The following is a 14,378-nucleotide window of genomic DNA, read 5'->3' on the forward strand; positions in this document are numbered from 1 at the left end:
CAGAAATCCTGTAGAATTCAACCAATCAGACGACGACTTTCGAAACTCTCAAAGTAAATGTTTCCCATTTTGCGTGCCTTATGCATCAGTGGTATGAGGCGTACCGTATAAGGTACACGTGGAGACACGTTTAGATGTATACGTAATTTTTTTTTTTACAGTATCGGCGTTTCATTCTGATGGTTCCGGCGCTTTGGGAGCTTGAAAACACTATTTTTTTAAACCGAGTCCCAGAGTGGATAAATTTGAAAACGATACCTTTGCATTTTCGTGTGTACAGCCAATCCGTGTTTTTTGAGAAATGATGATGTCATCACCCCACTTGCATGCTCCTAGTCATCTTTGTGACAGAATTACAGCGCCACATACTGGTCTGGCATGTATACTACTTCGTTTTGAGTCGATTTCAGTGGTTTCGTGTGTACGCAGATATTTCTTGAGATCAGGGAAAAAAAAGATTGGTTAAGGAAAGCTCTGGCTTCGTGTGGATGTGGCGTTAGACTATAAGACCTCAAAAAAGCTGCATAGGATTTGTGCACCAAAGAGTAAACCCTATTAATGGAAGTACAGTGGGGGACACGGCAACCCTTCTGGCATGTCCTGTAAGACCCTCTCAGGAATTCAAGGCCGTCTGAGTCAGGCAGGAATCTCATATCAAAGTCACAGAGTGGAAAAACAGTCTAACTCACACACTGTAAAACACACGGTGACATGGAAGGGAGGTGTGGACCCACGGAAAAGAGCTTTGTCTGTCTGGTACAAATCACAAGAGCTCACCTATGCATGCACTCGTGGATTTAGTCTTAAGAAAGTGCATAGTCTCAGCATTCCTCATACTTTGTTTTCTGATTAGATAATTCTGAGGGCAAGATGCAAAACAACACAATATTAATGAATCACAATAGTTCTACACAATCGAATGTTGTCTTTAAAGTATTATTTTAAATAATAATTAATTTTATATTATTACAGTGAAACTGATATTTGTAACAAATTTTAGAAGCTTACTGCTAACAATAATTGTCTTTTATTTTAGTTTTTATGAGTGAATTATGGACGCTATACTCCTGTGTTGTGTGCTTTATTGTTTAATAACTCAGATGCCACAGATACAGTATGAAATAAGGAACATAATTATGTTTGAAAAATCATCACATAATATTGAAAAAGTTTATAAGTGATTATGTGACTGTTTAATTATCATAGCTTTAAAAATTGTATAATTGTTTAATCATGCATTTTCATATTTTAAGATTGAAAGTACAAAATCCTGGTAAAAGTAATGTTTAATTTAATTTAATAACAAATATGCTTAACTTTGATAAAAAAAATTAAGTAATGCTCAATTGATGCCAAAGCAAATGTAAATGTAGTTGATTTTACGAACATATATGAATATAAACATATAATTGATGATATTATAGTTAGTTTTATATGTTCATACGTCTAAATAATGTAACAAAATACTTCACGTTTAGTCAGAATTCATAATATAAACACAATTTAAAAATGATTAAATTGTCGTACAAATGAAAAGTGTAAATCCTAAAAACAGAGCGAAGGGTTAAAAAGAAGACTAAAAATGTGTTAATGTGACTTTTTAATGTGAATAAAAAAAAGAAAATCAGATTTTTGCAAGTTGATTCATAATATAAGATTATTCTTAATCATCATAAAAGAAATCCTCTTTTTTTTTTATACTTATAATAATTTAAAAAATCATACCAGCAACAGATTGTCTCATATGTGCCTGTTGGTTTGCAGACAAACACCTGTTTCCCAAGCTAAATGACTATAAAGAGAATAAAATGTGTCTATATGCTCAGGTGTATAATGTGTTAGATCAGGGTAATTTCTCATGGATGGTTAAGGTATGGATGACCTAACCAGAGTTGTTTTGCATTCCATCTCCGTTGGGTCTCCCGGCCAGCCCATATAGGGCTCGTCTGCTCCGGGCAGGAATGCAAGAGCAGCGTTCCAGTGTTAGGAAGCATTCTGTGGGAATTACTGGGGAATCTCAAACTCGCCAGGCAAGGGCTGTTTATGCTGTAAATCTGACCAGCGCACTAGAAGCTCCTGCCTCCTCCATCACTTCTCATCCACTCACACCTCTCATCCCTCCATCACACTGGACCAGCACTCACCTCTATATGTTTATATTCACTATTGCTCCATCACAAATAGGTTGAACACAAACTCCAAAGGGTTTTTTTCCATGCCTATATTGGAAAAACCCTTACATGTCCAAGTTTTTCTGACCACCTGGCTACACATGCACAGAAGACAAACTGCAGAGATGTTCCACTACTGGCGGGAAAATGCCCACCTGCAAGTGAAATCCCAACTGGCAACCATGTCACGGTTATTCCGAGTGAATGTGAGCCAGTAGACGACAGGATGTTATTTACGCCTCACAACAGATTTTTCCATCTCAGAGGGTTTCCCTATTGTTCTGATATGTTGTTTATATGATAGCCGTGTATTTTTATAAATGTAATAACGTTAACAGATTTAAAGTTACCTGTCCCAGAGCGTCGCTGTGTGTCCTGTCCTCCGCTCAACAGGTGGCGCTGTTGGAGCACTCAGCTCTAGCGTGACTTGACGTGACGTGACGTCAACGAGGAAACGCTGTTTACGCAGACGGTTGTTTGGTCAGTATTTTAACACACGAAATTATTTTAATTTACTTTATAATGTTCATGTGTTTCTGTGTGTTAGTAGTGTAAGTAACATACAGTTTGCGCAGTGGTTGTTGTCTGATGTTATTCGGCTGGTTTTGGTTATTTTGAGACATATCGTGTATCAGCTGACAACTACAGTCAATTTGCGTTTTTTGTAACTTATTATTTTTCTTTTTTTTTTTCACTGGCAATTTAATTAGTGCTGCAAAAGTACTGCGTTACCACAGTGACAGTATAACCACGGTACTTTTATATACATTAGGTGCAGAGTCTGGTCCATAAAACAGTGTATTACCATAGTATTTTTGTCAGTGTTTAGGGGATACACGTAATTTATAGGAATGTGATACATACATCATATTTATTATTTGTAATAATGTAAATTTTTCTACCATGTTCTCTTCTGCAGTATTCTGAACACATCTGGAGCTGATCTTAAACTAGAAAAATGGTATGGACCATACTTTTTAGTATTATTATATTAATATTTCTGTCATTATTATATATTGTTTATTTAGTTAATGTTTTTGTCCTTTTGCTATGTGCTTTTTTCATTTCTATTCATTTTCTATAAGCTTTAATTAATTTTATTTCAGGTTTATTTTTTTTAGTAACGTTGGCATTTCAATATAACCAATATTCATAGTTTTAGTGAACAATAACACTTAAAAAAAATATATATATATTTTTATATATATATATTTTAATGCTTGTTCTCTGTTTTAGGGTGAACGTAAAGGAGTGAACAAGTACTATCCTCCAGATTTCGATCCAGCCAAGGTGAGATCATTAAAATAGGGCCCTGTATATTAAAAAAAAAAGATTTCAAAAGAATCCAGAAATATGTTTCTTATGCTCTCATAACAGCATGGCTCCATCAACGGCTACTGGAAAACTCACCCACTGCGGGAGAGGGCCAGGAAACTGTCTCAGGGCATCCTCATCATCCGGTAATTTTCATTCTCAGTATACAGTATCAATGTTGCTGTTTTTTTTTTGTTTTTTTATTCACGTCTGATGACGGTCTGTGTTTTGTGTTTTCAGATTTGAGATGCCTTATAATATTTGGTGTGATGGCTGTAAGAATCATATCGGCATGGGTATGACTTTGAAGTTGTGCACAACACTGTACTACTCTTACTGTTTCGGCTGTATATATCATGTAAATTGTACATAGTTTGTCAATTGGATTCATGGACCTACACTATATTGCCAAAAACCCACCCTTTGCAGCTATAACAGCTTCGACTCTCCTGTGAAGGCTTTCCACAAGGTTTAGGAGTGTGTTTATGGGAATTTTTGACCATTCTTCTAGAAGCACATTTGTGAGGTCAGGCACTGATGTTGGACGAGAAGGCCTGGCTGGCAGTCTCCGCTCTAATTCATCCCAAAGGTGTTCTATCGGGTTGAGGTCAGGACTCTGCAGGGTTTTCCTACATTGAATTTTTTTTTGCCAGCCACCAAAACAAATTTGTGTCCCGCCAAAGCCTTATTTGATCAGTTGTTGTGATTTATGATTGATGTAGTAGATGACCGCTGCGCTTGCGTTAACTGAGTGACAGATAGAACGATCAGAGAGCTCCTCCCCCGCTCGCACACTCTCTGTCTTCAAAATAAGCTTTTCTAATATTTCACATATTACGTTAATCAAAATCAAAAGGTCGGAAGACCGAATCCATGTTGCACGTGGCGCTATCAGACGATGTTTTCCTTTATTTACCGCTGGGTGTGAATTGCGCTCAAAATGTTGACTCTTCTCTGACCAGCTGACATAAACCATACTTTCAATAAACCGGAAACAAATCCTATCCGGTTATGAAGGGTTTTCTGTGTGTTGACAAATCTTTTGCGATGTTCTAACAGACGGGATTCGCACACAGCGCGTCTTCTAATGTCCGATTCGCGACCTAATGACTCCTTTGAACCGAGTCATTTTAACGACTGGTTTGAACAACTGATCTGTCCAACACTGAACTCACGAATCAGTTTAATCATTTACTCTGAACACATCTGAAATGAGAACACAAGTGTGCTTACCCAATTTAGCAAGAGTGGGTGTAAGAATTAATTTTAATTATCCACAGTCTTTCAGCTTATTTATGTTCACAATGTGTAGTAAAATAAATAGCCTATAAATCATTTAGTTTAGACTGGAGTGAGGTGAACCCAGAACAAAAGTTGTTATTAGCTAGTTGATCATTTTATGAAATTGTATATGGCAGAAAATTAGGCTATTTGTTAATTTTTTTAACACTACTTTTTAATATTGATATGATTATATACCAAAACAATTATCAGTAAATAGTGAAAAAATAAGGTATCAAAATAAGATAAGCAAAAATTACAAACTTTCTTTGAATTTATTTAAAATTTATTGTCAGTATTGCGATTGCAGATCACGTGGGTAGGGTACTTTTTTACTGTGCGTGTGTATGGATGACCATGTCTGTCAGCCACCACCGAAGACCATTTTTGACCCAGGAAAAACCCTGCTCTGTGCAGGCCAGTCAAGTTCCTCCACACCAAACTCGCTCACCCATGTCTTTATGGACCTTGCTTTGTGCACTGGTGTAGAGGGCTGCATTGGGATTGAGTCCCGCCGGGTCCCGCGGGACCCAACGTAAATCTCGCGGGAGCGGGCGGTTTGAATTTTGCTGCGGGCGGGAATGGGCGGCTAAAAAAAACACAGCGGGAATCGGCGGGATAGGGAGGTTGCCTAACGACATGATGGAGAAGATGTCAATAGATGATGTAGAAAAGAACCTCAAACGAGGTATTTACAGCACAAAAGCTAAGCAAGGAAAGTCTGACATTTGGAGAAGTTTCTCAATTGTTTTGGTAGGCAAAATCATGCGGTATAACGTTATATGTATCCACATATTGCGCAGCTGGCAAATACATAGCTACTTGATCATACCTCACCAAAAACGCTCAGCACTCCCTGCAGGTCAAGTTGACTGTTTGGTGTTTTTGACAAACAATACATAGAAGTTTAGTGAGTGGAAATGGATTGTTTCTAAATGTCCGTTTGCTATTTTGTGTTCACATTACGTTCTGTTGAAGCATGTTTTCTCAGGTTTCCTTTCAGTCGGTCACGTTCGACGTACGTCAGAACTGACCGACGAATTGGGATCTGTTTTTTGTTTCTCAATCTGTTTTTCTGTTTTCTGTTTTGCAAAGCAGTCTATTTTTATGTGCAAAGTTTTTGATAAAAACGAAATTATATTTGAATGTATTTGTCTTTTTTTTTTTTTTTACATGCAGGCCAGGGAAACGAAACAAACAACCCCATGAATCTCTTTAATAATATCAATACAAATACGTGTTTTTTTTTCTCCTGCGGGATGGGAGAAGACACAAAATCAATGCATCTCTATTATTGTGCGGGAATAAATTCTCAGAGTTTTGCGGGTGCGGGCGGGAGTGGACATACATATTGCGGGAGCGGGCGGGAGTGTAACACATACGTTGCGGGAGCGGGCGGTAATGGTCAGAAATTCGGCGGGTGTGGGCGGGAGCGGGATGAAGAAAACAGTCCCGCGCAGGGCTCTATACTGGTGCGCAGTCATGTTGGAACAGGAAGGGGCCATCCCCAAACTGTTCTCACAAAGTTGGGAGCATGAAATTGTCCAAAATGTCTTGGTATGCTGAAGCATTAAAGGGTTAGTTCACCCAAAAATGAAAATTCTGTCATTAATTACTCACCCTCATGTCGTTCGAGACACGTAAGACCTCCGTTCATCTTCGAAACACAAATGAATATATTTTTGTTGAAAGCTGATGGCTGAGAAAGGCCTCAGATAGGGCTCCATTGGCATTCAGTACATTTACACTCCCAAGACCCATAAAAGGCACTTAAAACGTCGTTACTAAGTCCATCTCACCACAGTGGCTCTACAATAATTTTACGAAGCAGCGACAAGTTTTTGTGCGCAAAAAAAAAATCAAAATAACGACTTTATTCAACCTCTTCTTGTCTTCCGAGTATGCCTCCACGACGCATGCGCGAGAATATGACGTAGCGCCGGCGTTCGGGAATCCATGAAATGCACACTTTAGCCCGATTTTGAGCACTACGCCGAGACCTAAAGCACGATCAATGTAGAATTCAACAGCTTAGATACGCACGTCTTCCTCTGCTTGTAAACAAATCGCTTCTGGGTCATGTGTCCGAACGCCGGATCTGCGTAATATTCTCGCGCATGCGTCGTGGAGGCATACAAGGAAGACAAGAACAAGATGGATAAAGGTGTTTTTTTTTTTTTTGCGCACAAAAACTATTGTCGCTTTGTAAAATTATTTTAGAGCCACTGTGGTGAGATGGACTTTGTAACGACGTTTTTAGTGCCTTTTATGCGTCTTGGGAGTGTGAATGTACTGACTGCCAATGGAGGCCTATCTGAGGCCTTTCTCAGCCATCAGCTTTCAACAAAAATATCTTCATTTGTGTTCCGAAGATGAACGGAGGTCTTATGGGTGTCGAACGACATGAGGGTGAGTAATTAATGACAGAATTTTCATTTTTGGGTGAACTAACCCTTTAAGAGTTCCTTTCACTGGAACTAATGGGCCAAGCCCAACCCCTGAAAAACAACCCCACACCATAATCCCCCCTCCACCAAAATTGACACTGCACAATGCAGTCAGGCAAGCACCGTTCTCCTTGCAACCGCCAAACCCGGGCTCGTCCATCGGATTGGCATGCGTGAATCGTCATTAGAGAACATGTCTCCACTGCTCTAGAGTCCAGAGGCGGCATGCTTTACACCACTGCATCATAAGACTTCGATGCAGCTGCTCGGCTATGGAAACCCACTCCATGAAGCTCTCTACGCACTGTTCTTGAGCTAATCTGAGGCCACACAAAGTTTGGAGGTCAATAGCTATTGATGGTGACTTCTGCGCACTGTGCGCCTCAGCATGCGCTGACCCCGCTCTGATTTTACTTGGCCTACCACTTCGTAGCCGAGTTGCTGTTGTTCCCAATTGTTTCCACTTTGTTATATTACCTCTAACAATTGACCGTGGAATATTTAGTATTGAGGAAATTTCACGAATAGACTTATTGCACTGTTGGCAACCTATCATGGTACCACGCTTGAATTCACTGAACTCCTGAGAGCGACCCATTCTTTCACAGATATTTGTAGATGCGTCTGCATGCCTAGGTACTTGATTTTATACACCTATGGCCATGGAAGGGGTTGGAACACCTAAAGTCAATTATTTCGAGGGGTGTCCCAACACCTTTGGCAATATAGTGTACTACATTTTCCAAAACGTGCATATACAACTGTGCTTTGGTTATGTATCCCACAATGCAATACTCTCCAACTTGATTTTCTGTTTCTAGTGTGATGAATTAACCAAGATTCAATACTCTATTCTAAACAAAGCCATTATGTTTAACAGGATGTCTAATTTGTTTTGTCTTTAAAGGGGTTCGATACAATGCAGAGAAGTCGAAAGTAGGAACTTACTACACTACTCCAATATACAGGTGATGTATCGTCCGATCTCTTACTTTTCAGTTTCAGGCTGCAGTTCGTATGCCACAAGGCAGCATGTCGTAACCTGTAGGTTTGTGTGTACCACAGGTTCAAGATGAAGTGCCATCTGTGTGTGAACTACATAGAGATGCAGACAGACCCGGCCACCTGTGATTATGTCATTGTGAGTGGAGCCCAAAGGAAGGAAGAAAGATGGGACATGGCTGAGAATGAGCAGATACTCACTACTGGTGCGAAACTTGTGTTTTATATTATTATTATAGAATAATAATGAGACTTTTTATACTCCCAATTGCCAAAAATTCTCATTTAAAGGGGACCTATTATGCAAAATTTACTTTTATAAGGTGTTTGAACACAGATGTGTGTCCATAATGTGTGTAAACCTATATGGTAAAATCCACCCACTAATTTTTTTATAATCCCCATAAATCATAAACGGTCTCTCCAAGCGGTCCAGATTTCCCCTACTCTTACGTAAGCCCCGCCCATGACTGGTGACGATCTGTCCTATTAGCATAGATCCCGTCCTCAGTGAGCCACAGCAGTCCACCATTTCTGTTAGCAGCTGAAGATATAAAATGTCTGCGCCCAAAAAAAAATTATTACAAATGTTCTGTTATTGGATGTTCCAACGAACGACGACATCTGAGCCTCTGAGGACACCATGGTTAAATTTAATTTATGAAGATGTGCAGAAGAATGTTGTTATATATATTTTCGCAAATCCTTTTACAATGGACTGTTTCACAAGCTAGGGTCAGTTCAATGCTGGATTTGCACAAAAGTTGTTTCTGATAGATGCAGAGTATATTCAACTTAACTCCACAACGACTACATAAATGTATCCACTAACCATTCAGAAATGTCCAGTTGCATTCTAAAAGTTGTAACTTCTTCCTGAGTCTTTCCATCAGAGTCCGACTCCGGTTGGAACATGTAAGGCTGAACAACGCTACTGACAATTTCTGATAGTTTGGCTGCGTGACATTCTCCAGTTTTGTTGTTGCTGGAGTATCCAAAGCACATTTTGTAAAGGCTCCGCCCTCTTCTGGAAAGGGGGCCGGGAGCAACAGCTAATATGCATTTAAAGGGACACACAAAGGCAGCACATTTTTGCTCACAGCCAAATAGGGGCAAATTTGTCAAGCTATAATAAATGAACTGTGGGATATTTTGAGGTGAACTTAACAGACACATACTGGGGACACCAGAGTATTTCAGTACTTGTGAAAAGGGGCATAATAGGTCCCTTTTAATCTGTCTTGTTTGTCTGTCTGTCTATCTATCTATCTATCTATCTATAGATCTACCTGTTTGTCTTTCTGCCTGGGCTGCACGACATACAAGAAAAATGCGATAACTCGTTAATTAATGCCTTGTTCAATATGCGATTGAAAATTATATAACCAACATAAATGTTTCACGTTCTATTTTTTTAAGAGAAGAAAGCATCCCTACAACTTCTGAAAGTGAACAACAGTGTTTTACTGTAGCAGTATAAAGTAAGTGTCATTTTAACGCTGGTGTAAACCAGCTGGTTTAGGCCCCGATCACACAGAACGCGTTTTTCCGGTTCGAAAACGCGAGGCGGACTGCACTTTCTTTTTTTTTGTTGACGTTTTTTCATTTAGAAAATGGCAGTGCGCCGCAGGTTTTTTTTTTTTATGTTGCTAGGAAACCCCCGAATCAGCTGTCCTGTCAGTCTAATCAAGGTAACGGTCACCACAACGGAAGACCCCCCTCTCCATTCATTCGATTGGCCGATAGAAAAAAAATGCGATGACGTTGGGCGCTTTCCGCTCAGAGTGGATTTTTTTTTTCAACTTCAAGCGCTCAGAGCGCTCCTTCTTAAACGAGAGGGGCAGCAGGCGGTTAAAACGCGAGGCGCCTGGGGCGCATCAGCAGCGCGCATAATGCTCACTGCCATCAGAAATCTATCCAAAAAAGGCGCCTTTCGCTGCAAAAACGCGTTCTGTGTGATCGGGGCCTTATGGTTTCAGGTAGGCCTACATTAGGTTTATTTAACAACTGAAACTGAATACTGCTTAAGGCTGATTTATTCTTCTGCGTCGAACCTACGCCGTATCCTCTACGGCGCAAGTTATGCGTTGGTTTTCATTTATACTTCTGCGTTGTTGTCTGCGTCAATGTGCAATTACACATGCAGACAGCTAGTTGGCAGTGTCTACGGGCATGTTGATGGTAACCCACAGTATAAAGGCAAATGCCGAAGAAGAAGCAGCTTGTTTACATTGTCGTTGCATGCGTTCTCCCTGGTTCAGTAGTCAGGGCACTGATCAGGACATAAGTCAATGGGCTGACTCCCTGATCAGTGCCCTGACTACTGAACTAGGGAGCTGATTAAGACGCACCCGGAGTATCAGCAGCCGTCATGGCGTCAGATAGCGGCTTTTCTTGCAGATTGAGTTGTTGTATGTAATACAAATTAAGCATCTGTAGTTGATTAGTTACATAAGAGGCGATCTGGTGCTGGAATGCGTTTTTGAAATCATGCCGGGTGCTCGTGGCGCTGTTTCAGTATCGGTGGCTCGTGCAGACGAGCGCTTCAATCGATTGCTGTGCCAGAGACTTTATTTGTTCCGTTGAAATCACAAAACGAAATGCACCCTAATGTGTCCCTGTTCTTGCTATACAATCACTGATTAATATCTTTGGTTTTAATGAGAAAATAAATAAACTATACACAGCGTATCTATGTATTTATTCACTAACATAAACAATCTCTGCACTACAAAATATTGTGTTATATAGCAGATATAAGGATGAAACTATCATCCCATTTCTGGACATACACACACTCCTATCGCAGATTTTATTGATTTATTGACCTGAGGGAGGGGTTCTGGCAGACCAATCACAGCGTTTGCGGTCCGCGTAGAATTGACGCGTTTTTACATTTTTGGAGAGGTGCCTACGGCGTAGACTCAACGCAGAAGTATAAATTGGCCTTCACTGTGCGTTCACACCGCCGCCGGCAAGAGCGCCAAACTTCGCTCTGGCCGCCCTGCCAACGACGCTGCAGAAAGATTTGTGGACGCACTGCCGCTCTGAAGTAGATCGTATGTTTGGTCTTTATTTAAACTTTATTTAAAGGGGCTGCAAAGCAAACAATCATGTTGTTCGGCCTTTCTTTGAAAACTGAGCACATGTAGGGTATAACCGTATAAGATCACCTCATGAAATCATTTAAATGTGAAAGTAAAAAAAAACCCCAGATCGATTGAAAGAACTTAACATGTTTGCTAACGAAATAAACCAATTAAAAGCCATTTGTGTGGTGTGGCTTTTGTGTTCATTGTTAAGTGCTAGTATAATTTCAACATGCAGTTTATAGGAGACGTTTACTAGCATTGGTCTATAATTAACATTAATTTGTGTGCAGCCTACATTACAATAACTGTCCTGGTTGAAGTGCAGGATTAATGCAGTTGGTCAAATCGGTGTTGTTTTGAGCAAATTAATTGTTTTCCCGCTGAAAAACAAGCGTTCTAGAGCGAAAATGTTGTCTATAAATAGTGTCGCGCGCCTTCTTATCAAACCCACCACAGCAATGATCAACCTCTCCTCCATTTTGCTTGGGCACTAATGTGGTCGGAATCAAAGTTTACAGCACTGCGCTCTCTGGGATTGTCTCAAGCGGAGCACTTCTACATTCCCATTGGTTGCCGCCGAACCGCGTCATAGCTCATTACCATAAAGTTGAGCTGATTTCAACTCTTCTCGACGCCCAAATCGTCCAAGGCGCGCCACGCTGCTCTCGCCGGAGTTCGCTGCCGGCTCCCATTGAAAATGAATGACTTCCGGCCACTTTGACGCTTTCGCCCGCGGTGGTGTGAACGCACAGTTAGTCTTCACTATATGAATGAAATATACACTGATTCTTATTAAAGCTACAAACGTTATTTCGTCAAGAGCATTACGTGATTTGTCTTTTGTTGTTTGATTTAACTTAAAGCACTCAGATGGAAGCCGGTTTATTAGGCTGCTGTCACTTTAAGTGCTGCATAGATCCAATAAATTGTTACACGCGCGCTGTCTTTCTCAACTGTTTACTCCACTTACGACATAACTGATTGTGTTTACGTGAATAGTCACCAAGATGGGCATTTTGACACAATTTTGTGTGTATTTGGCCAAATAAGCTGCGTAAGAGGGAACTGAAATTGGGATTACACATTGTCCGAGAGGCTTCCTGTGCATGAATAGGACCCACTTCGCTTATTTTGCCTAATAAGATTAAGCGTCCAGTCAGTTTGTATCAACCTGAAACATAGGCTTTTTATAATCTTTTGAAGTATTAAAAGCAAATCGAAATGCATATTGCGACATGTACATTTGTGATATTTCGATAATTTCGATGTATCATGCAGTCCTACTCTGTGTTTCTCCCTGTCTTTATCTATCTATCTATCTATCTATCTATCTATCTATCTATCTATCTATCTATCTATCTATCTATCTATCTATCTATCTATCTATCTATCTATCTATCTATCTATCTATCTATCTATCTAGCTATATAGCTATATTATCTAGCTATATATCTAGCTATATATCCAGCTATATATCCAGCTATCTATCCGTCAATCCATCTGTCAATCCGTCTGTCAACCTGTCTGTCTCTCTCTGACCTAATCTAGTTGTCTGTCTCTTTGTCTATCCATCCGTTCACCCATATTTTCAATATTATTTATAAAAAAAATCATAAATAAGTCATCAAGAAATGTAGGCTCAGTGTACTGTTTTCTCCTATTTTCTCCTATAGAGCACAGTGAGAAAGAGAAGCTGGAGACAGATGCCATGTATAAATTAGATCACGGAGGAAAGGATAAGGAAAAGCTACGTGCCGCCCTCCCGTCTCTCAATGAGCTTCAAGATCACCAGTCCGGGTGGAAAGATGATTTTCAGCTAAACAGCGCCCTCCGCAGGAAGTTCAGGGTGGGTTACATGTTGCGCGCTGCATCAGATATGCATTTGCCATGAAAGATTTGTATGTCACTCTGTTTTTGGTTTGCAAATACAGACTGAGAAGAAAGTGATTGCCGAGGAGGTGGAAAAAGACAATGCAGTGCGAATAAGGACTGGCCTGTCCATCCCTTTATTACCAGAGAGAGAAGAAGATAAGAAGCTAGCCTCACTGCTCACCCTTCAGAGTCCAGACTGTGAGTCTGACCTATCCATTTACTTTCATGTATTTATTGATGAATGAATCTCAGTTTTATTTGTTTTTAGTTATATTTTCATCTTTTTATTTATTTTACAATTTTTTTATTAATCTTTTAATTTTTATTATTGAAAAGTCTTAAAATATATTGGTAAATTGAGGATCTGGATCAATCTTTTTCTCTTCCAGCATATGATGATAGACAGCATTCGAAAAGGAAACAGATTTCGTCTCGCTCCTGGTTCAGTACGCCATCTTCAGCAGCAGGGGGAGCTGCTGTAAGCCTTTTGCAAAAGTTAGGCCAACAGGGTCGAGGAGCAGCCGTGGCTAAAGCACTGAGCTCTACTATACCCAGTTCTCATGTTTTGGTACGCAGAAAGTCTGAAAATGGCAAGACCGAAAACAGTGAAAACTCATCATCTCCTGACACTAACCAAGCAGATGTGGACACAAACCCCAGGGAATCATCTTTCACAAACAATGTGAATGCTAGCAAGGACACAAACACTCACAGCTGCACTACATCAGAGAAGGACAACGGCATTGCTGGAAAGTCTCTGGTTGCAGATTACAGTGACTCTGACTCGGGCAGTGAGGTCTGATATAGACCCGAAATTGAAATTATAACATAGCTGTGATTCCTACATGCGTCAATCATCTTATGTTCAATTAGTCATTATTTACCAAAAAATAAACTCCCATACTGAAACTTTCAAGCCTTGAGAATTGATCTTAGTTTATTGATTTGCTTTATTGACAAGCACAGTAACAAACCACGGTCACTTCACTGCCATTCACAACTCCTCTCCCGTGGCCTCATGGGATAGTAAAGTGTCCATCAGATGCACACTTCAGAATCTCGCAAGTTTAGGTCATCTGTGTAATTTTTGCCTATTATGAATTTGAATATACTATTTTCACATACTGTTTTTAGCTGACTATATACTAGGTATATTCAGACGGAGGGGGTGTGTGTATTTGTGTGATGTTTTTAATGTA

The 14,378-nt window shown here is 40.0% G+C and overlaps 1 protein-coding gene across 1 annotated transcript; it reads left to right on the forward strand.

Moving 5' to 3' along the window:
• The first annotated feature begins 2,575 nt into the window (after positions 1–2,575).
• On the forward strand, positions 2,576–14,104 carry yju2b (YJU2 splicing factor homolog B). The gene is made up of 10 exons (XM_079807783.1): positions 2,576–2,651; positions 3,091–3,132; positions 3,408–3,461; positions 3,549–3,631; positions 3,726–3,781; positions 8,121–8,181; positions 8,279–8,421; positions 12,981–13,153; positions 13,239–13,377; positions 13,569–14,104. Exons 2-10 carry the CDS (start codon positions 3,130–3,132, stop codon positions 13,979–13,981), a joined length of 1,125 nt encoding a protein of 374 aa, XP_079663909.1. The 5' UTR covers positions 2,576–2,651; positions 3,091–3,129; the 3' UTR covers positions 13,982–14,104.
• Positions 14,105–14,378: the final 274 nt, after the last annotated feature.

This window comes from Gobio gobio, assembly GCF_949357685.1.
Source record: "Gobio gobio genome assembly, chromosome: 24".
Taxonomy (NCBI): domain Eukaryota; kingdom Metazoa; phylum Chordata; class Actinopteri; order Cypriniformes; family Gobionidae; genus Gobio; species Gobio gobio.